The sequence below is a fragment of the Solenopsis invicta genome, chromosome 11 (assembly GCF_016802725.1).
Source record: "Solenopsis invicta isolate M01_SB chromosome 11, UNIL_Sinv_3.0, whole genome shotgun sequence".
NCBI lineage: Eukaryota > Metazoa > Arthropoda > Insecta > Hymenoptera > Formicidae > Solenopsis > Solenopsis invicta.
Window position 1 is genome coordinate 7812068 of NC_052674.1, and position 27172 is coordinate 7839239.

Consider the following 27172-nt stretch of genomic DNA (forward strand, 5'->3'; position numbering starts at 1 on the left):
AACAAGCTTTCTCTTTTAGGTTCACTTATGTAAAAAAATTGCAAATCCATGCAAACTGTATATTGCTGCGTGCGTTCTTCGAAATCGGAAATACGATACAAAAGAAAGGATGCAAAAGCGTACAAAACCGAATTTTATTCACGTGTGGGTATTGGAATTCGATATTTTCGTGCGTCGCATACATGTCAGCACATTGACGAAATGCTGTAATCGACACCGTAAACAATGCAAAAGTATGACGAATATACCGTTATGGAAACTTACATCTATCATCCAGCATTTTCAGATTTGATTCCCCCTTTTCACGTGTTTTTGTTTATAGCATCTCGTTTTGAAAAAAACATTGTTATCAATCAATTATTGATCATTATTATACGTTGCATTGAATACGCCGTAAAAAATAAAATAATAGGCAAAGAAAAATAATTGTTAACTTTCTAATTCGTATTACGAAAAACAAAATTTGTTACGAGCACAATGCACCTTTTTTTAAAATTCTAATAAAATCTTTTTATTATTTATTTAAATATGCTCTTCTTTAAATTCTAATATCTTGTATTATTCTAAAATTTATTATATTAATAGATTGTATTAAATTCTATTATCCACATCGATAAAATTACGTATTATTTAAACGTTTCGTATTTTCAAACGAATTTTTTTAAACCTTCAATATTTTGTTACAACAACAAAAATGAGAAAAAAAACATTTGTTTCTCTAACAGTCATGCTAAATGGAGCACAACATCTGTAAAGCGATGTCGGCAAACTTTTAATCGACAATTTGAAGTAACGCTTCGATGGAATCGGCCACATTCATTCGGCGACAAATAAAATACATTGATATAACTGTTTGAAACAATTATTACTCACTACCGCCAATTTAAGCAATTTATCATTGAAGAATCAATGCGTCGTTAATGCACTTGTGCCGAAATATGTTTAATTCATACTGCAATCAAAACTGTACATTTTCCGTGTTAAACTAAATTTGTTTGTGTTTTTCAAATACGCAGGAAAAGAAGCAATGTCAATCGATATTTAATATTCTCTGCAAACTGTGTAAACTTTCTACAATAATAATCAATTCGATTGTAATCCGAGAAGGGTTGCGATACGCACGGTCTATACAAATCTACGATTAATTTTTTTTATAATAGAGAAAAATTTATTATTTAACCTTTTGAAATCTGTTTTGTTGTATATGTTATAACTGTTACATCTGTTATATTTTAAAATCTATTCTGTTACATATATTCAATTAATATAATTTCGTTTTATCGTTGATGCAGAACTGTTATAAATATAAATTGTTATTAATACAAACATATCTTTATTGTGAAAATTGTATTTTAAGTTTTAATAACAATTGATATATTCTATAAAATTATTTACCAATATATGGAATTTTTGTGACTCTCCAATAATTTTGTTTTATCGTCTTCCGTCTTTTACTTTTACACACCATTTAAACTTTATTTATCGTAATAATATTGTGCCCTTGGTGTATCAGCATTAATCATGATTTAGACTTCTTTGTGCACAAAAGAATTTAATGTTACTCTCAGAGTGAATCTTGTTAGTTGTATATGTCAGATGCATGAAAGGGCTTCATTCCGAGGGGCGATTTTCTCAAAAGGCGGCTAACAATGGCTGTCAGTTCTTGCGCCGGCGACATCTGACCCGAATGGCACAGCTGTGGTGAATTTAATTGCGCCTTGCTTATATCGGGATAAAGAGTGGGCCAAGATTGCCTAAAAGAAAGACTAAATACAAAAATTCTTGAGGAGGAAAAATCAAAGCGCTTAAACAAAAAACTTTCTAAAGGTATCTCATTAGTTAATAACTTTTTTAAGAACACGACTGTAATTATATTGAATACATTATTCTATTTTTTATAAGAGTTTACTACTTACGAAGAATTTGGTCTATTACATGAATAATGCAACAGAAATTTTCTGGTGGGAGTAGCGAAATGTTGTCTTAAAATATTAAACTTTGTATGTTTCTAAAGATGTTTTATTAGTTAATAACTTCTTTAAGAATGCGACTGTAATTTTGTTGAGCACATTTTATTCTATCCTTTATACATATAAATGTTTATTACTTGAAAAAACTTTGGTTATTAAATAACATAATAGAAATTTTCTGGTGGAAAGAACGAAATGTTGCTTTAAGGATATACGTATCATATCTCAAAATATAAAAAATTAAAGAATTCTAATTATTAATATATTAAATTTTATGTTTTTATTGTATTACAAGATAAATTCTGACTCGTTAAAGTTTCCATTAATATGTCAATTTTATAACATAAATTGATATTTTAATTCTAGATATTTTCTATTAATTTTTTTACGAATAAATTATATTTTCTTATGTTTTATAATTATTAAAAGAAATATTTTATAATTTATAATTATTAAGAAAATTATATTCTCTCCAATGTGTTTAATAAATTATAAATTTATATGCACGCGTTTTATATGTAATGTAAACAATTTTCTTTTAAGACTTTAAAAATTTTATGTTTTATTATATTTCCTTCTGATGTTGTATATACGCTCGAATATAAAATACACGCGATATCTCTATGTTCAATAGATACCGTTATTTACGAGCACTGGTTTCATGTTTCAGAATTCTAGATAATCAATTGGTGAAAAATAATGCGAGCTTTTATCAGTGCTGCAGCGGATTTTGCATCGATCTGCTGCAGAAGTTTTCCGAGGAAATTGGTTTCACTTATGAGCTCGTAAGGGTGGAGGACGGTAGGTGGGGTACTTTAGAGGTGAGTCTGAACAAAATTCGAAAGGTGCTGCTTACTTACATCGCACGGAAGATAAATGTGTCTTGTAATGCAACGAGAAAATTCCCGCCGAGCGTTTTACCGCATTCAGAACGGCGCGCTTATTTCCTCCTTTTGGACGCTTAAAATTTCTGTCCTTTCATGTCTACGGCAGATGACTACATTTTGCGAGCGAGCGAAATGTAATGCAGCTTTAAGCATGATTGATCTTTTTAGTCTCTTTACACCTCTGGTAAAAATTTGTCGAATATAAGAAGTAGGAAATAAATTATACTTTATCTGCAGCCTTAGACTCATAGCTGTATAATTTGAAAGCCAAATTATCTAATGACAACAATTATCTGCAAGCACGTGTTGACCCACCTATTGATGACTGTTATTACGAAATGTATGCATGAATGAGCTTTCGACGCGTTTAATTTCCGCTGCACAAAAGTTGCTTCCGATGATGCAACGTATATTTACGCTTCAATGGTAGCTTGAATAGCCTGAAAACAAATAATTTTCTACTTATTGTGCGTTCTAATCATGTTATCGCTTCATTATCATTTCTCTCTCGCGAGAAACCGGCGTATTAAATTACGTTCAATGACACATAAAATGATGAGAAATATAAATTCCTGTTTGAATCTTGCGTAGCATGCAAAATAATTTTCAGTATTATATTCCGTTATATAATTATATGTTCTTATATTTTTAACTGTATGAATATTCAATAAAATTCATATTAACCGTATCCTTCAATAAAAATTATTTTCGCAAATTGCAATCGACTTTCTAATATATCAAACAAATGTCACGGTTTATTAATATTATACGCAGAATGGGAAGTGGAACGGGCTTATAGCTGATCTGGTCAACCGAAAGACCGACATGGTGATGACTTCATTAATGATCAACTCGGAAAGGGAAGCAGTGGTCGATTTCACTGTACCTTATATGGAAACTGGTATCGCCATTGTTGTAGCAAAAAGAACTGGCATTATATCTCCCACTGCATTTTTAGGTGAGAATTGTATTTGTAAAGATCATACCGTAACAACGTTTATTTATAATAACGTGTTTACAAGCCAACAGTATGTCTAAAAAATACATGTTATCTTTGCATAAGCAAACAGAGTGTTACATAAATTGAGTAAAATATTTGCGAAAACAGATGTTGTGTCGAAATATTAATATTGCTGTACGAATTGGCAGAATATTTACAAGAGCAGTCATTTTACATGAACCGTTCCTGCGCGAAAATACGCGACACACGTCGGTAGTGTTAAAACAGAAAATTCACTTTAGCACCTAACAATGCAATTTTCAGAACCGTTCGATACGGCTTCATGGATGCTGGTGGGTATTGTTGCTATACACGCCGCAACAGTAATGATACTACTCTTCGAGTGGGCATCACCCTCCGGTTTCGACATGAAGGTAAACCCTTCAGGCGCTGCGCAAAAACTGGTATTTTTTATTTCGCTTTTTATTAAATGTGTATATATGTGTATATATTTTTTACCTAGTTCACACCTATACAAATCAATGCACAAATGTCATGGTGTCATAATTACAATAACAACTAATTAATTTTCGTGCACGCTTCGATGTTTGTTAATAGGAAATGAAGAGAACACGTTCCTAGAATTTTACTGGCTTCTCTAATTTGTAGTTATTATTTTATATATAATTGATGAAAATTTTTTACAGGACTCTCTATTACATACACACGTGGGGTAACTTCAGTATGCATGTATATGCCGCATTTAGCAAAAATTTAATTTATCAAACATTATTTACTGTGTTTAAGATTATCGTCCCAATAAAAATTTTATACTATCTACTACTATAAAAAAATTTTTAAAAACAAAATATATTTTTTTTATTATTTAAAAAAAAGCTTCTGGAAATTTTTGCCGTATATTAAAAAAATATGAGATATAGTCATTTATGAATAGAACAATCAAGCTGAATAAAAAATACAAAAGCTAAGTGCAATTACTACACGTAAATACCGGAGTTACCCTAATAATATTCTCTATATAATTGTCCTTTATATATTATAAAACTCTCAATATTTTTTTCAGCCTCACATGGGATTATTTGTTTTGCATGTATTTATTGCACAGCGTATTATAAAAACTATATATGTTTAGAAATGCTAGCGATATTGTTCAAACATATCAATATCATAATCATAATCATTACATTAAATTTTTAATTGGTAAAGGCGATATGTTAATCTTCTGTTAGCGATATATTAATCTTCTTATAACGCACACACGAGCAATTTCAAGAATTTTGCTCGTGTTATTATTTTTGCATATAGAATATTTATTATATTAATGCAATATCAATTATTTTCTTCCTACAGAATAATCCATCGACGAACCATCGATTTTCGTTTTGTCGCACGTACTGGCTGGTTTGGGCTGTATTATTTCAGGCTGCCGTCCATATCGATTCTCCCAGAGGATTTACAGCCAGGTCAGTGAAAAGGATCCCTTTCCACAAGAACGTCGTTTCCCCGACGAATTTTAATTACAGACCCCGAGATAGAACTCGAGCGACAAATTAGTCTTCCGCCTCTTAACTATTCGAGATCGACCGGTGTATAAATGGACCAAACATTTACTCGCAACTACCGTTCTAAATTGTAAATTGCTCCTATTTATGAATTGTCAATGATATTGACTTGAATTTAAATTTACCTGATGTAAGTTGGTGCATTTCGTTGATGCACTTTCAATTTTGTAGGTCAAATTAATTTAAATTAATTAATTAAATTTGATTTAAACAATTTGAAGCAAGCATTTTGCTTTAAATTATACAAATTAGAAGTAGAATATTTTAAAGAAAATTTTAATCAAATATATCGTAATTATAAAAACTAGAAGCTAAAAATGAGAAAAAAAGTTAAATATGTTTTGCAAGAAAATTGTAAATATTAATTTTTATAAATTTTTACACTGTTGAAAATTGAAATCATAATAACATACATATAACATAATCAGTAATTTTTAACATTAATAAATTCCCATTAGTAATTACAGATATTAATGAATTTTCATTATATATAAAAGCCATTTATATTAAAGTGATAATTAACAAATAATTTGAGAATTTAAACATTTTATCTTTGACAAATAATGTTACAAAAGAAAAGTATATCTCATGTTGCGTAAGAGACGCATTCGACGGGAAGCACGACAAAATGGGTAAAGAGAATTAAGAGAAAGAATACAGTAAGCAGAAAAAAACGTCAATTTATAAAGTTAACAATAATTATCTGAAATAAGCGTTATATATATATATATATATATATATATGATTCTTTTAATTGTCAATGTAAAATATCAATGTACTATCTACATAGATTTATGACGAACATGTGGGCGTTATTTGCCGTGGTCTTCCTCGCTATTTACACTGCCAATTTGGCTGCCTTCATGATTACGCGGGAAGAATTTCACGAGTTCAGCGGTGTGGACGATCACAGACTCGCTAAGCCCTTTTCTCACAAACCCATGTTCAAATTCGGCACGATTCCGTGGAGTCACACAGATAGTACGCTGGCAAAATACTTCAAGGAGATGCACTCCTACATGAGAGCTTTCAACAAAAGTAGCGTTACAGACGGTATCGAAGCTGTCGTCACTGGGTAAGTAATTCTCAAACATAATTCAGAATTTGTTTTGTCAACATTTATAAGTAAAAATGAAAAATTTGAAAAGAGAAAATTGACACAACTGACAAAACGATTATTTAAAGATAACACAGTAGATTTCTATTATAGTAACAAATTTCTCTTTTATATAAACGATTTGTATGCAAATATCCATTGAAATTAAATAAATTCCTTTATTTTTATCTAGTACATGGATTTGATATAAAAATTGAGAAAAAAAATTTTAATAACTCAAATAAAATATTTTATTTGATTTATTCTCTCATACGTTCGTATTACACACTTCAAACATATTCTAACAAATATAATATTTACCATAAAAAAGTTCATATCGGTTTGAAATTAATTTATTTAATCATTTCTAAAATGAGGTGTTTCTTTTCTAAAACTGCAGTATCACATAGATATATATTATAAATTTGGAAAAAAAACGACTGCACCCTCGACATTGGTTTCGACATAAAGCCGATTTAAAGTATCCTTGCGGAAAGCAATAATGTAACGAGGTATCTCAGAATATCTTGTTATAACTTTCGCAGAGATATGGACGCGTTCATTTACGACGGCACAGTCTTGGATTATTTGGTCGCCCAAGATGAGGATTGTCGACTGTTGACGGTCGGATCATGGTATGCTATGACGGGATACGGTCTAGCGTTCTCCAGGAACTCAAAATACTTACAAATGTTCAACAAGCGACTGTTGGATTATAGAGATAACGGTACTATTCCAAATCTTTTTAAACGTTCCGAAGAATACTTTGATATCTACTAAGTTCCTTCTGTCTACATGTGTGTAAAATATAAAGATTCTTAAATTTTATTTGACGGATCGATTACTCATAGCATATCTACGTCATTCCGTCAATTCTAGGAGATCTGGAGCGATTGAGAAGATACTGGATGACTGGTACATGTAAGCCTGGGAAGGAGGTACAAAAAAGTAGCGATCCGCTAGCATTGGAGCAATTCTTGAGCGCGTTCCTCTTACTGATGATGGGTATCCTCTTGGCGGCAGTCTTTTTACTTCTGGAACACCTGTATTTCAAATACATCAGACAGCATTTGGCAAAAAGCGACGATGGCGGCACGTGCGCTATTTTCAGTCTGGTAAGCACCACGTATTTTAATATCGCAAGAATTGTAATTTCCTGTGCTATTTCTGGAACTAGGTCATTCTTAGCTTTAAAACCAACAAGCGACAGATGGTCAAATATTAAGAATATTTTTTAAAAAAGCTGTAACTAGTAAACTAATTATTGTTCAGTAATTTACAATAGAAATCGTATATTTTCAAGCAATATGATTTCATTGGCAACAAACTATAAACATTTAATAATGAAATATAAATACAAAATATTTAAAATAAATATAAAATGCTATAAACAATAATTGATAAAAAAATTGACAAAAATAATATTTTAATAATCTAAAAAAGTTTCTATAATTCTCTATAAATATCAATAAATTTTTTTATATGCATTTGCATTAACTTTTTCGATAATATTTTGATATCTCGGTAATTCTATATATATCTCGATATTGAAAGGAATATCATTAAAAGGAAAACTTTAGCAGGATAACGATATGCAAAATGTTTTATTTAAAGAGCGTGGGAAAGTCCTTGACCTTTCGTGGTGCAGTGTACGAAGCGCAGGATATCTTAAGGCACCATAGATGCAAGGATCCGATCTGCGACACCCACTTATGGAAGGTCAAGCACGAACTCGACATGGCCAAGATCAGGATACGACAACTTGAGAAGGATCTCGAGGCCCATGGAATAAAGCCAACCCAAACCAAGTACGCTTTGCCCTTCTCTTTAATACCATTTAATTCCGTATCAAGCTACGAAAGTACTCGACTGCACCGGGTATTTGCAATGCGATCGAGCGAAAAGCCGGATTGATCAAGTTGAATCGCACAGTTTACGAAGACAGAGGCTTACCCCCTCTCTAGCCGTGCTATTCGATTATCTTCAAACTTGATCGGTCAATATCCGATAAGGCATCGTTCCCTCGCGAGCAATTCGAGCATAACAGTTTTCGGCTGATTTTATTTCTCTCAACTAAAACAGGAAGAATTCGCAATTTGTGACAATAAATCATCTTGATATTTCAGAAGTCTCTATGACAGATGGAAAATTTTCTGATTGATTAATCTTTTAATGCCGGAATTTTCTGAATCGAAATGTCACATTTGTGCATGATGAGAAAATAAAAATTTAATATTACGAACTATTGATACCGACAATTTTTAATAAATGACGGAAATAAAAAGTATAGTGGGTCTTTCAACGTACATTGTACAGATTGAAAATAAAAATGAATCAATTCGTTGCATAATACCTAGTTGTAACAACTTTCTATCCAATTTCAGCGCAATACACAATAAAAATTAAATTAATTTTTATTTTACACGCGATTGTTTACAACACTCGTAAAAATAATTTAAAATGACTAAAAAAAATTAAGAAGAAAAATGTACATGAAAAATATTTCCTTAATAATATCAAAACATTTCACGTATACTCAACGATAATTAATATGTCGTGATATTGAGTTTTCAACCGACATTAAAAGATTAATTGACAATCTCGAGTAAGAAAATATTTCCCGAGCAGAAAACGAGACTTTTAAATATTACGCCAACCAATATTGTGCATTTCTATCGTTTTTTCTCTAGATTACAATTACGCTTTCACGAACGATACTTTTCGCAGAGTGCTGTCGCTTGTTTTCCATCCTCGAAACTGGAAACCTTTGTTTTAGAAAGCTTTCTTTTAAGTCTCTTCATCTTTCCACACTCTTCTCCGGAAATTACTTCGCAAAGCGGAAGTGGACCCGTGATAAAAGTCTACGCATGCAGTTGCACAGTTATTCCACCTGTCTTTGTTCTAATATTTTAAACTTACGCTCGGTTCACTATGCAAAGTACGCTAAAATTTAATTACTGCAAAAATCATTAGTGCAAAAATGCAAGCAACATGGAAACCGCACGTCCCAAATAATTTGCGGGCCGAGCTTAAGTAGTAATCTACTTTTTAACGTCACTTGGAATCTTGTTTGCACAGCATGCATTTATCTATAATAGGGCAAAACGTGTGCGTTTTCGACACATCAAATATATCGACATTTTTTAATATTATACAAATTACATTTTAGATTACATTTTCTTCTTTAATTCACATTTCTCTCTCTCCTTATTACTGATGGAATCTTTTTTCGATACTTTTACTTTATATTAAAATATAAAATTGCACAACATTATTATAAACATTAATACATTAAATGCAATATGATGCATGGCATTTCCTTTTGTTACACTTTAAAAGGTATTAATTTAAATATACATTTTTTTAATATAATTTCAAGCAATAATATTAATTAAATTTTTATATCAATTGTATTTTTATATGTACGTAAGCATTGTGCATTTATTTTACTTTTTGCAAATTTAAAATTGAATTTTATGCAACGTATACATAGAAAAAATATAGAATAAAGGTAAAATGTTTATTTAGTCATGTTCCATTGAAAACGCTCGTTTTGCCACTTTTATTTAGTCTCGGTATAACTTGTATATCATGTATATTTATGCTTACCTACGTTAATACCGTATCGATTATTAGCACGCGCATTTGATTTTCTTTTCTATTGTCCGTTTTTGCGGCGTTTCTATACTCACTGCGTAGATAAACAAAAAACCTGTTCTTGTTTCGTGAGAAGCGAATCCATCTGTACGTCTTTTAAGAATAAAAGAACAGATCTCCACGAGAGTGGAGTGTTACATGGGGTGTCCCGGGGTGTCGTTTCGAGTGAACGAGAAATGGTTTTATTTGGGTCATATTAAGCGATAATTGGTGGTTCGACGGTGAGAAGGAAGCCTGGCACATATCCACGTCGGCTTTTTTAAAGGAGGAAATCCGGGAATCTCGGCTGGTGGCGAGGATGCTTCCAAAGTTCGGACCGCCATACACAACCGGAGCCGTTCGCGGTGGAAGCTCCGCATCCGCTACCGCCATACTTCGATTCGTAAGTCCGCAATGCCAAACTACACGTAAGAACGTTCAGTGACGTGGGAATTAAAATATTTTTTCGTTGTGACTTCAATAAAATTCTGTCTGTTGCAACAAATTGATTTTTTAGAATAAATTGCTTGAAGAAAAGGGTCTTGCTAACGCGCTGCTTTATTTCGTATTTTTGTAATCTGGGATAACCACACAACAACATTTAATACACCCTATACAAAACATTTCAGTTTATTTCAACAGCTATCAGCGATTGCTTACGATCTGCATATTTAAAATCGATCGAAAACTCATTTTGTTGCGCGAGACCTAATCGCGACGCTAATGGATATAAGAAAGCTGTGGCAAATCTCTCTTTCACAAAGTCTTTTCCCTCTAAACGTTAAAATATTGAAATCATTTTTAAATAATTACACTCTGATCCCACGACACGATTGGTACTCATACTTAAAATTTAACAACGTTTCCTACGTCACTGTAATCGATCTCACATGGTGTAGCAAAAGATCGTTCCACCGATCGATTGAAATTTTGCCACGACTCGCGCGATCCCGCGAGGCTCTGTTGTTTCGTAAACTCGCGCGACCTCCGTTCCCCTTGATCTCTCTTTTTTTTTATAATGAAGAAAAGAAAATGTGCAGCGAAGGAAGAGACGCCGAGCGTCACGCGGATCGACGACGGCGGGCGTCTTAGAAAGACCAATAGAGAATAACAGGGATGTAGAAATTAGAATGTAGAGATTATTAGTCGCTTCTCGCTTCTCTGTAGATTAGTAGATCGTTTGCATAAGTTACGCATCAAGTATCTCTCGCTCATACACTTTCGTGTCGTTCTTATTATCACGGACGTCCTTTTTTTTTTTACTTTAATGTGCTCGAGAGCATGGCATGCGAGTTCCAGAAGGAAAGAGGCTAGGTAACTTAGGCGTGTCGGTGCCAACAGTGTGCACATTATAGGTAATTACCTGAGATGGTTTGTGGCGGTTAATCGATTAATTACCTATAATGTCCGACGGCGAAGGCGAGACAACGACGCGGGGGAGAAAATTAATTCAGGGTGTGGGAATATTGAGAAAGTGACGTAATCGGGACGAAGGCGAGGAAGAGCATGATAAAGTTTACTTTATACAGTAGGAGGCAACTTTCGTGATATTACGATGGCGATGACGTATAATCTCCGATCGTTTACATTCAGGTACATCGATGCCGTTGAGGTTGCCCGTCCCAGGGATATGAGTAGAAACCATGTGGTCAGTACAGAATACGCCGAGACGTTCTTGCCCACGGAGATTTACAGGTAAAAGCGAGGGATTAGAGGGGGCTTGAAATCGGAAAGATGCGATATTATTTATCACAAAGTACACTATCAAAAATGACAAAATATTATACTTTTTTATAATTAGCCGTAGTCTCCTCAATTATTATAAATTTATTTATATACATTGAACGCGTGCGAGATTTACCATTATAGTAATTTAATATGTTACGTGAGCTACACATTGCACACTGATATGAAACCTAAAAACTTCAGAACAGATATTCTTTTAATTTAAACATGTATAATTGTAATTGTTGAAACGATTGAATTTTTATTGATTTTCTGACAACTCAAACTAACATGTATCTATATGTAAGCAATATTACTCTGTAAGTAATTCTATCTTATATTAACAAAATTCTACTTTTATAATAACAAAATTCGAGGCACAATAATTTGCGTCCTTTATACTTATTTCACATTGAAATTTCCTAAAATCTTATCGTTGCACAATCACACATTTATTTGTATCATTCAGAAATATCGGATCTTGCAAAAATAATCGATTGTTTGTCATAGGATTCCGGATGATGACGCGACCAGGACGGAAATTGCTGAAATGGAAACAGTTCTGTGATCGTAAGAGGATCGGCTTCAGTCGCCCAATCGCGCAATACTGGAAGCGCATGGGATGGACTACGAGGCCTCCGAAGACTCCAGAAACGACGTGATTTAAATAAAAAATCGCGTCCTGTTGCTCCTGCCTCGAACAACGAGCCCCACCCACATCAATCTTTCGTTCGGACGAAGACACTAATCCGCTGATATCGATCCTCGGAAACTGTCGTCGCGCGCGCGATGAAACGACGAGAGGAAGAACGTCGTCAGTGCCTATGTCAATGATCGATCAACCAGCGACCAAGAAGACACCAGTCGAGGATATTTTATAACTCAAAGAAGTGCATTTGTTGTTGACACTTGCGTTATGCTACCGAGAGATGCATCCTTTGTGTCCTTTGAAATATCGGAAGGAATGCATTTGCATGGCAGCTACGCTCACGCAACAGTGATCGTTGCGAGAGAAATGTTTCGAAAAGTTGCCGAATCTTCATGATGCTCGGACGAATGCTCGATAATTGGATCAGATTTCTATCTGCAAGGGATTTATTTATAACAACATGATCGAAGTCATGTCAACGATATCGAAATTGTGTGCACACATGCAAGGATTCGTTTTAAAATTTCAACCTGTGCCTAAAATCGTCTGGACACGGTTTGTAATGCACTAGATTATCTATTAGGCATTCTAAAATGAGTTAAATCTTAGTAATTCGATAAAAATAAAGTAAAACTTTAAATTGTTTTGAATACCTTAATGAAATGCAACTATCTCACTAAGATAATTAGTTTCCATTAAATATGTAATTTTTTAATTAGATATTCATATATTTTTATAATTACAAAGTAGTAACAGAAAATTTCTATGCGGGTATTTATTAATGAAATTTTTATAAAAGCAAAAGCATTAGGGTATCACATTGTCCACGACCATTTTACATTTTCGTTAATCTTAATTTTTCATTAACTCTGCATTTCTCTTTGATATATCTTTAATACTTTATTTATTTACTTTGAAGAGTATTTTTTAGAGAGAACAATTTTAATTTGTTTTTCTCAAAAAGACATAAATTTATACCTTAATATCGATTTTTAGTCTAATTTTTATACTATGTTCTGGTTGTAATTTTACTCTTTAATATATTATTTATTAGTCTTGTTATTATTAAAAAGACTTATTTTATTTTTGAGTATTTATACAGGTATTTTTCTTTTTTAATATAAAAACCAATAAATTATTTTATTTAAAATCCTTCTCATTCTATGTCTGTTATTTATTATTTTCTATCTATTTTGATACATAATTATTTAAAAGAATCGCCGAAAAGAATAAAAGAGTGCAAGAAAAACGATTGGAAAAATTTCAATTAGTTTGAAATTTTGAAGCTGATAGCTGGAACCAAGGTCACGGAGGAAAAGGCACACATTTATTCAGGCACCAACAATGCAATAGATAGTTATGAAATTCCTAAATCTTTTAAAAAAGGACACATTCAACTTTGTACGAACTTGTGCCAATTTCCAAGTAAGTGTCATAAGGTACGTCGATACGAACAATATGCAAAAAAATCTAAAGAACTAGAAACCTAATCGATATCTTAATGGAAAAAATGTCAATGTGTACCATACGAATTACTTAATGATATCCAAGCCTGTATGTCGAATAAATTTAGTGTGAATGAGTCCGTTTAATTATAAAAAGAATATAGTATAACATATATTGTATAATATATATTTAATATGGTCACATACACACAACAATGAAATATTCTAAAAAAAAAGAATTTCAAGACGTAATATGCTCAAAAACATGAAGTAATATATACAAATATGAGATAAAAATCGAGCCACAATGCGCGCGTATCGCGGAGTGTCAGGATACGTTATTTAAGAGAAATTGAGAAATAAAAAAGAATATCAAGCAAATAAACATAATCAATAAAGCAACGCAATAATGCAGTGAATCAAAAAAATCACAAGCAAAAAATTTGTATATGATTACATCCATATGAAATCGTTTATATCTATATTAAAACGCGCGATGCTTAAAATTGTAATTTATGTCGAATTTGCAGAAAAACGATCAGTTGATAGCAATTCAATATTCCTGTATGTTTTATCTACTTTTCATAACTGTACGTACATTTTATAGATTTTTGTAGACGGAATAAGTCTTTAATATTTTTGAAGAAAGACAGAATATCGTTACAACGGCTTCGATGTAACGTCCTGACAATCCGCAACGGATGATGATTACTCGAAATAACGAATAAAACCCCTCGAACGATTTCGAGTTTCACGTGCGCATAGGATTCGAGAATTAAGATTAAAGTTTTAAGACATATATCACTGTATATAATTGCATTGACTCGTATCAGCTTTAAAATGCATTGCAGGTTAATATGTCCTTTATTAAATAGTGAAACATAAAATTCTATCGCAATGTTGTGCGCAAGATAAGTTCTTTAAGCATAATAATGTATTAAAAATATTCCAAAAAAACATTTATTGTAAGAAAACTGAAACTGATTTTTTGTATTAAATTAAAATTATATAATTATAATATAAATAGGACATTATGATAAAGCAAATATGTTTAATTTAAATCCATTTAATCAATTTTTAAATGAGAAGTATCAAGAAATAATTCTGAGATAATATTTCTTTAATTTTCAATATCAATGTTGAACAAAATTTTGTAGCTTTTTATTATATTAATAAAACTTTATATGACAATTCAAACATATTGATTTGAGAATGGAAACATAAATTAATTATTAAAATTATAAAATTCTCTGATTGTAAGTTACAGAAATTTTTTTATACTAAACGCTTATTTCGAATGTTTAGTACATTATTACGCATTAATTTTAAAGAAACATATATTTAATTTACATTAATTGTAAATCCACAAATATATATTTTTTAATAATAAAATTTGTAATAATGAGTAAAAATATTATTAAGCTTATATTTAGTTTTGCTAATTTTTTAAAAAATTATACTTTCCAAACTTGCAATGCACGTTAAGTCATAATGCGGAAGAAATAAAAATCAGAGCATATTTCATAGGAAGGCCTACAAAAGACTTCGAAATGCTCATGATCAATTCCGCTTAATCCGTTCTTGTAAAATCATTAACTATCCGTACTAATTGTGCGATATACGCACACGGATGATTTGGAATACAAATCCTCGTCATCCGCGGAATATTTTAAGAAATACATTGCTATCAAAAAAAAAAAAAAAAACATGTTGTTATTGTTGTTGTTAAAGATAAAGGGAAATGTTACGTTGTTAAGTCAAGTGCGAAATAATTATCCCCAGAGAATATTGGCATGGCGTATTTGAATATATTATGATAATAATGGAGCCGGCAGGATCGCTCGAATTTTTATGCGCTCGAACATTCGCGTAATTGACGATCTTGCATGTTTAGATATATTTGTAAGTGCATTGAACATGTAAGAAGTAAAAGAAGAATAAGTAATTTAAATTTCTCTGGAAAATTATTTGTTTCTCGTAAAGTCTCATTATACGTAATATTAAAATCATTTTATTGAGTCATTCTACTCATGTATAATATTTTTGATCACTTTAATTTTACGTAAGATTCACACACATATAAATAAAATTTATAATAATTTTATAATAAATTTCTGTACTTTATATATTAATGAAAATGTAGTATTAATTTCTTAAAAAAACATACATACAGAAAACGGGTAAAGCACAAACATAAAATGTTCGAGGTGCTTAATAAAAATTGCAAACATAATATGAGATGTTTGAATTGAATACTCCAAAGCTGATTATGTACTGCCAGCTCCAAGCTATTACATATGCCGTATGATTCCAGTTAAACTTTTAACGTTAAGATCCTTGTATACATGAAATCTTTTTCACACGCAGGCTTTCACTCCTACGCCGAAAGCTCCCGTGTGAACATGTGGAATGAATCCAATCCTCTTACGAGTCTGAATGGAGTGTAAATCCTTTATGACAAGGATTTTTGATCCTTGTTGATTTCAGAGTACATTCACGCGATTGCCCGGGCGAGAATTTTCCACACGTGCGGTTCCTCTTCGCTTTTTCGTACATTCCTTGTCTGTATTAAAGTTGTTACAAATTCCCTCCACTCCTCCATCTCCCACCCCGACAGCGTGCGTGTGCATTCGTAAGCTTGCACTTCCAGATTATGTTAATCTACTCGAGCGACCGTTTTCCATAAATGCAAAGTGCCCCTGCATTTCGGTCATTTCCCGTCGTACAGTGTGCGCACTCGCAATCTACCGCGGTATCGCTCGAACTTGCGAACTATTCGTCATATCGCGAAGAGAAAGCTTCTCGGATATGTTTACGTCGACAATAGTCCTCTTAAACAATGGATTCACATGCGCTATCAGGCGACACGGTTATTTATGTCGGCGCAACGATTAGCGACCCATTAACTTAATTAGCTAATAAGATTAATAGGATGAAGTAATACAATTTGATTTATTAATTAATTAATCGTTATTAAACGGTAATGGAACACGTAAGAATTGATGTAAATGCGAAAATTAATCCTGCGCGGAGGAATTGTAACACATGTTCCCTGTCGCTTTTTTCAATATCGCTCAGGGCGCAGTTAAACTTGAGCGTCCATTGAAGCTGTAAACGCTGCGGACAATGCGATTTAATTGATTAATTTTATATGTGAATATATACATATTGTGGGCCTTTATATCGAATGTGATGTTAAAGCAGTCACCAATGATCGTGGAGCAATGTTCTCCAGACACTGCCTAACTTTGAGCTGGTTTTTATCTACGGCGAGGTGACACAGCGATGCAGCGTATGAATTGCGAAAAAAAAAATTGAACTACAAGATAATACGAATCAATCTGCATTTATCAAACGTTTCCTTTTTACTTTATCTCGTAGATTTTATAATCGAAAATAAGAGTGTAGCGAATAACACCCCTGCGCAAAAGTTTTCTCCTACGAGATGCGGTCTTATGCGAATGAAAGACTCAACGAGAGTATGAGAGTGCTATAAGCGATAATTAGATTGCACTAGCAAAAGTAACTTTGCACGACAGCGTAGAGAAGTTTGCGATATTATTTGATATCCAAAGTTTTACTTATAAACTTCAATTTTGTAATTTATACAAAGTTCCTATCACTTGAATTATATATTGTATTTTTTTTTTTATAATGTGAATAGTTCTAAAACTATTCTTTATTGTGGTGCAATGTTATTGCTATTGCAATTTAAGCTCATGTTATTGCGATATCGGAACACAGAAATTTAAATTGAGTCACATTTGAACGGTAATTACAGCATATTGTACAAATTTTCAATTGGCAAAAATTTTTTTGTGATATGGGCATTTCTCATTCACATAACTGACGCCGATGAAGAATTAATCATCTTTCACTTGTGCAATTCAAATTATTACGAAACTCAGTTACAGTATAGGTAACAAAAAACGATGTAATAACATGAAACCTATCACAACGATTCGTCAGAGAGATTGCGAAACCCCGAAAAAAATTACTGTGCGCACACACAAAATAGCGGCCTTAATAATTTCCAGTATGATAGTCGCTGCGAACTCCTCATACTTATAACTATTAGACGTACACTGAATTTTTTCGAACCGAAAGTAGATGACGAACGATTTCCTTTCATGAGCTCTGTCGAACTCAAATTCCTCGCCTTTAAACTTTCTATTACTAGCCGAAACTCTTTCGATCACGATCTGCGAGATAAATTATTTAACAAAATTTTATGTTTAAACAAAAGTTTATAATTCTTAGAAATTTATACGCGATAAAATCATATCAGTCATTTAGATCAACTAATTCTTTGATCAAAATTTCTGAAACATTAATATATAATTATTATCAAAGAGAAATCATGCATGAGACATTTTCTGTAGCAATTAGTAAATCTCACAAAAAATTGATATCTTATCAAATTTTTTATATATAGATTATATAAGAGTCATACTAATATACATAATGTTATACTTTCTAATATTTTTCATGAAAAATTTTGAACGTTGCATTACGTGAGGATCAATACAACGAATGAAAAACGCCAGTTTTTAATGACTTATGGTCAAAAAATATTTTGTTTCAGAAATAATCAAATTACATAAGCAATTAAAGTATATTTTAATTTTGTTGTCTCTTAATCAAAGGTTGTCTTAAATCTGATTTAATTATATTTTTGTAGGAATTAAATTATAAGTGAATTGAAGATATTTCTGTCTATATATACTTAAAGAGTGTACTCGCGCGAATCAACGAAAAATTCAATTATTTATATTGCTCCGCAATATATTATTCGATCATTGCATCGAAATAGTTACGGCTATGACCTCAGAGCGCAGTATCACGGAAAAAGTTCTAACCCTAGATTAGATATGAAATCACCAAAGGCGTCGTACCCGAGCGTAAAGGGACGCGCCGTTTTGTGCCAACCGAAAAGATTGCTGTGACATCACAATTAGAAGTATCATATGAGTATGTGCATACCAAAGGAATAAGAACTCGTGTGTTGTATATCATACTCGTCGGTGTACTTGTACATAAAGGGAGGTCTCCTCCGCACGATAAATCCTCTTGTCCTCGCTTTCCGTCTCTCATCGTCGAGGACTAGGATTAGCAAACCGAAAATCCTTTAGGATTAGCCCTTTAGGGAAGCCCTTTATAGCAAGTGCGGCTTGGAAATAGAACCTCGCGTTCGGGACCCTTGCGGCAATAATAATGATCCCTGCTCCCTCTTTTTCCAACTCTTCCGTCTATCTCTCTTGGAGTCTAGGATATTGTACTCATATTTCTAGCCCAAGAGGGAGCATAAGCAAAAGGACCCATCGATATCGAAAAGTGAAACTCTTGTCCGTATAGAACGACGGCGTTTGTGAGTTTTCGCGACGAGAGTAAACGGGCGAGGGTGAAGCTCGAACGGGACGAACGGGGTTGCTCCGCGAACTTCGAGCAATTGTATTTGTTTGTAACGTGCACGTCTTGGCAGAACGCGCGAACATTAAGGGCTTATAAAGAACATACGGTGGCACGTGATTGTATGTTGTTTCCAATAAAACATTGTTGTTTTGTATATTACTGATTCTGGTTCTTTATGAGATGTTACTATTCTCTTTTATCTCCTCTTTCTCCTCTTACTTGATTAATTTAATAGTGAAAATAATTCAAATAATACAAATTGTATGAATATGTGTCAACAACTATAACTAAAACTAGAATTCAAAATACATTAAAATGTGTCATACACGCTTTACGAAAATAATTCTAAACAAAATGAAAGGTGTACTTAATGTATTAAAAGATTCCAATATTTACAAGTGTAAAATTACTATATGCATATCAAAATAATTAATAATTTATTGTGTATAAAATATATAGAAAAATATATTTATACATGTCAAACTTTAATACTGTTAAATGTAATATATTTAATACAAACAATTTTGTATCTTACATTATGTTGATTTTATAATAATATTCTTTATTGATGTGTAATGTTATTTATAATAATTTAATCATATGCAAATTAATAAATATTTTATATTTACCGTTATTATCGTATTATCGTTTTCAATATTTGTCTTTATCATTATCAGTAGCAGAAATTGTAGATATGTGCTTTCTTGATTCATCAATCGTCGATAAAGGAATATTAAAGTTTGCAACGTTGTGTTTATTGATTTTGCAAAATTTTAGCAATAACGATTGCTGATAAAATAGTAATTAAATGGAATATTATATATTTATTGTATATAAATATAGATTTTTATATCTTATAGACTATATATTTGAAATTTTATAATTAAAAATATTTTTATCAGTTATTTAAAGGAGGATGCCCAGATTAAAAGTAATTTGACAATCACCGACAGACGATGCGCAGCAGCGGAATTTTCAACATCGATCTGTAAAACACACATATAATTCACATTATAGCAGTGTCCGCAGTAATTAATACTGCAAAAACTGATTACGTTACATGCACATTGAGTTTCTATTTATCTTTTCCAAGCACAAATTATTAATGAAATAGTTTCATTTTTATAAAAATTTATCATCTATACATATTATATATTTAAACTTTTTTAGAGCAAGCAGAAAGGAACCTGTAAACGGTCATACCAGTCTTTTTCTTATGACGCTAAAATATACAGGATAATTATTAATGAATGATAATGAATGAAGCATTGCAAACTTCAACATTCTTTTATCGACGACTGATGAATCAAGAAAGCATATATCTACAATTTCTGCTACTGATAATGATAAAGACAAATATTGAAAACAATAATACGATGATAACTATATAAATATAAAATATTTATTAATTTGCATATGATTAAATTATTATAAATAACATTACACATTAATAAAAAAATATTAATATAAAGTCAACATAATGTAAGATAAAAAATTATTTGTATTAAATATATTACATTTAACAACAATGAAGTTTGACATGTATAATTATATCTTTCTGATCTTATACACAATAAATTATTAATTATTTTGATATACATATAGTAATTTAACACTTGTAAATATTGGAATCTTTTAATACATTAAGTACACCTTTAATTTTATTTAGAATTATTTTCGTAATGCGTATGACACATTTTAATGTACTTTAAATTTTAGTTTTAATTATAGTTGTTGACACATATTTATATGATTTGTATTATTTGAATTGTTTCCACTATTAAATTAATCAAGTGAGAGGAGAAAGAGGAGATAAAAGAGAATGATAACATCTTGTAAAGAATCAAAATCAATAATATACAAAACAACAATATTTTATTGGAAACAACATCACGTGCTATCGTATATTATTTATAAGCCTTTAATGTTCGCTTAATGATGTTCTCTTACAACAACACAATTTGCACAACAGCAGATTTACGAATAAATGTCAGAATAATTTAATCTCATAAATCTAGATTGCTTTGTAATTTACGTCAGATTTAGAGATAATGTTAACACAATTTTTTCTCAAAGGTGTAGCAACATAAATGAAATTGCGAAAGAATCACGCAATGGTCACCTGATAAATATCTTAAAACCTGGATGCACTAGTCGCATGTTAAAGATTTTACGTGTATCGCATTACGACAGATCTGCGTCATAAAGAATGAGAGCGACCCCGGTGTTGCATTGAATGCGTCGTTGCACAGTGTTTATGGCCCCCCACGGAAACCCGTTGCTTTTCCTGTGAATCTGCATTTATTGTCGACTAAATAAAGTGCCATGGCATAAATTGCTTGTTATAGTGGACGGGCCAGCGGCGCAAATAAAACGTATCTAAATGTATCTCTAAACTGGCGCGCCTCTTACCTTTTTATTTATTTTATCGTATATATGTATCTGCACAAAACGGTCAAACAAAAGTCGAAATAAAAATGATTAACCGACGAATTCACTTGACTAGTGCGGATAAGACCATTAAAATGCAAAAAAATTGCAATTTCTATAAAATAATTAAAAAGAAAAAAGATAATAAGAAACCCACTTTGCAATAATTACAAAATTAAAAATGATTACAGATACAAGTTTTTTTTCAATTTGTTTTACTATTTTATATTTTTGTAAACAGAACGTTGCACTTTTGTATACAGCATATATACATAATCATAAAGTATATAATGAAAAATGCCGAGTAATGTAACTTTAAAGCAAAAAATTATAGACAGAATTCAATATTTATTTTTATCGATCATGACAATGTTTCATAAATATAAATATCTACGTGGATCTCATTATCGATCCTGTACATACGTGTTCTCCAAACTCAACCCTTTCAACCATTTCTATTTTTCTCCCTTCAAATCATTCCCTTTCTCTCGAGAATACTATTGTTTCCCAGAGGGCAGCAAAAAATCGACAGAACTGCTAATTGGTTCTGTCAATCTAGACAAGGAGGTAGAAAACCCAGGTGGCAATGGGCCTCTGTTGGAAACGCTACTCCGTGTCGGCCGGAAAGATTGCACGGGGATAGAACATCACTCTGTAATTTCCATTAAAACAACTCTGATTCTCTCCTTAATTAACATAATGCATACATTTTTTCTATTATAAAACTGATTTTCAGTAAAAAAAATTAATCTAAAATACACATATTGCGATATAATAAAGTATAAAATTTTGTTATTTTACATTGATGTGTTGACTTGTACAAAATAAGATGTTATATGCATTATAAAAGTTCTCTTATTTTATATTTTTTTTTATAATAAAATCCAATAGATTTTCAATCTCAAAAGAGAAAACTAAAAAAATAACAAAGTTATTTATAAATATTTTTTTATAAAATGCATTTAATAAATTTCAAAGTACAAAATGCATTTAATAAATTAAAAAGTACAAAAATTTTTATTATTAATAAAATACAAAAGTTAAACAGAATTTTAAATGTTGAAAAAATTTGTATAGTAATTAGATTGTGTCCATAATTATTAAAATGATTAAAATATGTATCCGTTTTAATTTAATGTACATAATATGTTACCTAATAATAAATTTTTTATTATATTTTCCAATTCTCTCTTTTAATATAAATAATTCACAAATACCAATATTCTGCTGTCGTAATTCCGGAAATGCAACAGTAATATTTAGCGCTGAATTTATCAGAAAATGTAATAAAAGAATTAATTAATTAACGAAACGCATAATACACGATCCAGCGCCAAATTTCATAAATTAAATTTAATTTTGTAAATGCGTGTAAATGTATATGTGTGTATGTATTGGTAAAAGGTAATCGAAACAGTTTTTAATAATTGCATCTACTAAAACAGTATGTTAATAAACACAAAATATATGTTAATAAACACAAAAATAAAGAATAGATAAAACGCTTAAACACGTAATAGAAAACAAGTGACAGAAGATTATATATCGGTAAATAATTTTGATTTTATTTAGTACTAAATAATGCCATGTACAACGCTGTTCTTTGTCATTTCTGACGGCGAATACATAGAATACATAAAGCACAACGACGAAACCTCGTTTAATTTACCTTGAAGGCTAACTATTGTTCAAACGAGATCTATCACGATGCTCATTTATATTGCTACCTAATTAACGCAGATCACGATCGTTGTGATGTCGAAAAAGTCATATTTTTATTCATCCACGTATGCGTTTCCAATCATTCCAATTATAAAAGGAAAATTAGAGATCGTGTACAATGCTAAAAAAAATTCTAAAGAATAAATTTTGTATTACAGAATTTGAAATTTCTTTTCTAAATTACACTAGAAAACTTAAACTGTAGATATAATAACAATTCTATGATTTTAAATATTCAAAAATTTAGAAAGTTCACAATTCGAGTCATGAAATAAAAATTTCAAATTTATATATTTACGATATCAGGAATTTTCTAGTCTTTATAAATTTACGACTAGATACAAAATTTTTTATTTGATCTGAAAATTATAATAACACGAAAAATTATTAACATAATTGAAAGAGCATATTCGATTATCATAAAATTTATTATTTTATTATCTTTGAGTATAATTAAAATTATCAAATCAGTAATAATTACGATGTCTAGTAAAGCGTTTTGAGGAATTTGACAATGTCATAGTAAGTAACTGAACGACTGCACTCCTTAATACTAAACATTATAGCATTACGAGAGAGTCTTTTGGTTTATTCATATTACTAGTAATATTACTTGTAACAAGTCACTATCTAATGTGCGGCGTAAATATATACAGTTTACATATGTATATATATACATGTTTATTACGTACGGTGTCGTAATGTGTTAAGATAAAAAAAAAACTAAAGTATTGTGGAATTTAGAACACACACTCGTGAAATTAGTAAATGTCGAAAAAAATATTTGACTTAATTATCGTATGTAAAACAAATCGATTCAATCGTTCCGTTAAATAATCGTCCATTTGATTTCATAATAAAAATCCCTGCAAGAATACATATATACGGGATAAAAATAATTTCTTGCATATATTGATTAATCTGTCTAAACAATTACGAATGTTTAAATTTCTATATAATACGTATATTAATCTAAGTTGCATTAGAGAATTACTTAATCAAGATATATTATCACCATGCGTTAGAAACTTTCAAATTCGTCATAATCAAAAAATCGATAGGCAATCATATGGCATAGATGTATCATTTAATAGTAATCTGATAATGAATTAACTGAAACAAAAATAATTTGTAACAATATATATTAACGCTGGCTTTTTTATAATATTTTATTTGTAATTCAGAAAAAAATAACGATACATGTAACATTACAAAATACAACATTAGCCAATCGATCTTTTAATCACGTGTAAATAAAAATTTCGCGCGTCGATTTGCAAGATTTCACGCAGTGATTTGTAATTTTAATAAGCAGAGGTAAAATTAGATTTTAAGAAAAATAAAATAAGTAAAATTCCGATGGTTATATAAATCTAAAGATTTATATGTATAAAAAATCTATATATTTACTTAAAATATAAACATGTAAAAAATTTTTATAGCTTGTGTCTCCTTTATTTTAAATAAAAATATTAATTGTTTATTGGCTTTTAAATTTAGAGCAAGACTTTTTAAATACGTAATGTTCTAAATGTACATTGCAAACTAATAGCACTCTGCTAAAGGCTGCCTCTGCGTAAAGTGGTTGTTTTTATTGTTTGACACTGCGAATTTATCCAACACTCGACTTGTCGCGTGGTGATTCTTTTACGAAAAGAACTGACTGAACTGGGTGTCGTTTTGCGCACACACTCGTGAATTTTGGACATGCGAAACGTGACAACGGTAGCGACTGGCTAATCACATGTCGTTTTCAGTCCGAGCGCACATGTCACGTCAAATCTCTCTCTACCTTGCTAAGTTCACTGAAACGAACGGACGGCCGATGAGAACGTCACACGCAGTTTCCTCGAGAATCACCTTGAGGATACGGTGAAAACCGGTACATGATTTGCGCACGAATATTCTCGCGCGTTTTGTCCCTCCCTCCGCTCTTTCTCGCAAATTGATCACTGCACTTCACAGACGAAGAAAGTCTCGAAGCTGCAGGGACTGTCGTTCCATTTAAGCCCTTTGCCATCTCGATTCCACAGCTCCAGGCAATGCTCCTCTTCGCCGTTTTCGTATCTGAAATAAAAATAAAGATATTAGATAGAATTTACATTATTTTTATTAAAACAAAAATTTGTGAGAAAGTGAATTATTTAATAACATATTCAGAGAATCGGCTAAAAATAAAAATTGACATAAAAGCGTCATAGTTTTTTTTAATAATTTTAAATGTACACATTAGCATATATTATAAGAATTGATTGAATTATTTTCTTGCTACATATTTTTTTTAGAAAATAATTATTAATATCTTTTTATATAATAAAATATATCAAAGTTTATATGTTAAAAATTTAATAACTTATAATTACACGCGCACGCGTTTAAATTATAATTGTTTTCAAACGTGTTGTCAAAGGACATATAATTTTATTAAATATATAATAATTACATATATTAAAAACATTTCAATATTAAATATTAAATTTTCTTCAAAATTATTGAAATTGAGTTTCTTTCTTTATTAAAAAGCACATAAGTACGAACCAACACCTTTCACCGGAAATAAGCTCAATAACCGATTTATGTCCATCGTATCGCAATGGTAGGATAAATAGAATTCCCGCGAAATCAGAAGGAATGTAAATTGTTTGGGATTGTAAGGCACGCTTACCGGAAATTATTTGGCTCGCCGACATTCCAATTCTCGAACGTGATCGGCCTACCATTAGCCATCCAGAAAAAGGTACCCTCCTCGGCCTGGTCGGTGCCAGAGGTCCAAAAATGCTCGTGACCGAGACCAAAGTCCTTGATATGCTTCTCAAGTCTATCGTTCTCCTCTTGCGAGGCTATACTTGCCAGATGCATCCCGTGATAACGACAGTATTGCGAGGCTCTGTACCAGTTTGCCTGCGGTAGAAAAAAGGGATGGTAATTTTTTACTCTAACATTTTCCTTTCGGTGAAATCAAAATCGAAACACCATCACACAAGATGCGTTTGCATAAAGGACGTGCGAAAGATGTACATACATTAAATTAACTCTACAAGTGCTAGATGTTGTTTACTCGTCAAAAGAAGCAAATAAATAAATTACTATAAAAAGAAAGAATGTGATTAAAAACCAAACATTTTATCAATTAGATATTATTAAAAAAGATGTTATTGAAAAATCAAAGAATTCTTTTTTAAGAATACTTTTTACACAAGAAATATAATATTATTCCCAAAAAAATAGAAACGGTCAATAATGACCGTTCGATATTTCTACCGTTAAAAATTATTATAATTTGTTGTCTTCGACAAATATTGATCTACGTTACATATTTACTAGGATAAAATATCTAATATTGTAAATAATTGATAATTATTAATGATACTAAATGATAAATCAAATTGTCACACACAGCAATTATGCATGTACAAGAGAATATCATGAGAGAGAAATATAATGGCCTAAAGCATTATGTTAAACATTACGACAATAATTATGGTAAAGAGAAACGTTTGAACTATTGGTAAATTACGTGATCAAATCATGGGAGAGATAAGCTGACCTTAATATTCACATAGAACATAATCATCGTTGATTACAGTATATTAGCCGATATTAATAATTAACAGTATACAGATTATAGAGATACATTAATATTCACACTAAAGTTACATAATCACCATTCTGGTATC

General features: G+C 31.2%; 2 protein-coding genes across 18 annotated transcripts in view; one reads left to right on the forward strand and one right to left on the reverse strand.

The window, feature by feature from the left end:
* LOC105205519 (glutamate receptor ionotropic, NMDA 2B) overlaps positions 1-14561 on the forward strand; it is a 198741-nt gene extending 184180 nt beyond the window's left edge. For 4 of the 13 annotated variants that reach the window (XM_011174895.3, XM_039455310.1, XM_026132491.2 and 1 more), the window contains 11 exons: positions 2641-2791; positions 3632-3815; positions 4122-4261; positions 5169-5281; positions 6171-6455; positions 7022-7203; positions 7356-7591; positions 8091-8284; positions 10399-10515; positions 11706-11807; positions 12348-14561. In XM_011174895.3, the coding sequence (XP_011173197.1) occupies positions 2641-2791; positions 3632-3815; positions 4122-4261; positions 5169-5281; positions 6171-6455; positions 7022-7203; positions 7356-7591; positions 8091-8284; positions 10399-10515; positions 11706-11807; positions 12348-12405 (1762 nt within the window). In that variant the 3' untranslated portion in view covers positions 12406-14561. Of the gene's footprint in view, positions 1-2640; positions 2792-3631; positions 3816-4121; positions 4262-5168; positions 5282-6170; positions 6456-7021; positions 7204-7355; positions 7592-8090; positions 9814-10398; positions 10516-11136; positions 11808-12347 lie in introns of those variants that run through there. The other 9 variants (XM_039455316.1, XM_026132495.2, XR_005575926.1 and 6 more) reach the window with 8 other exon arrangements.
* An 8755-nt stretch (positions 14562-23316) lies between these two features.
* LOC105205510 (CD209 antigen-like protein 2) overlaps positions 23317-27172 on the reverse strand; it is a 99369-nt gene continuing 95513 nt past the window's right edge. For all 5 annotated transcript variants that reach the window (XM_039454910.1, XM_039454906.1, XM_039454908.1 and 2 more), the window contains exons 6-7: positions 26161-26396; positions 23317-25562 (exon numbers count right to left, since the gene is read on the reverse strand). In XM_039454910.1, coding sequence (XP_039310844.1) covers positions 25445-25562; positions 26161-26396 — 354 coding nt within the window. In that variant the 3' untranslated portion in view covers positions 23317-25444. The remainder of the gene's footprint in view (positions 25563-26160; positions 26397-27172) is intronic.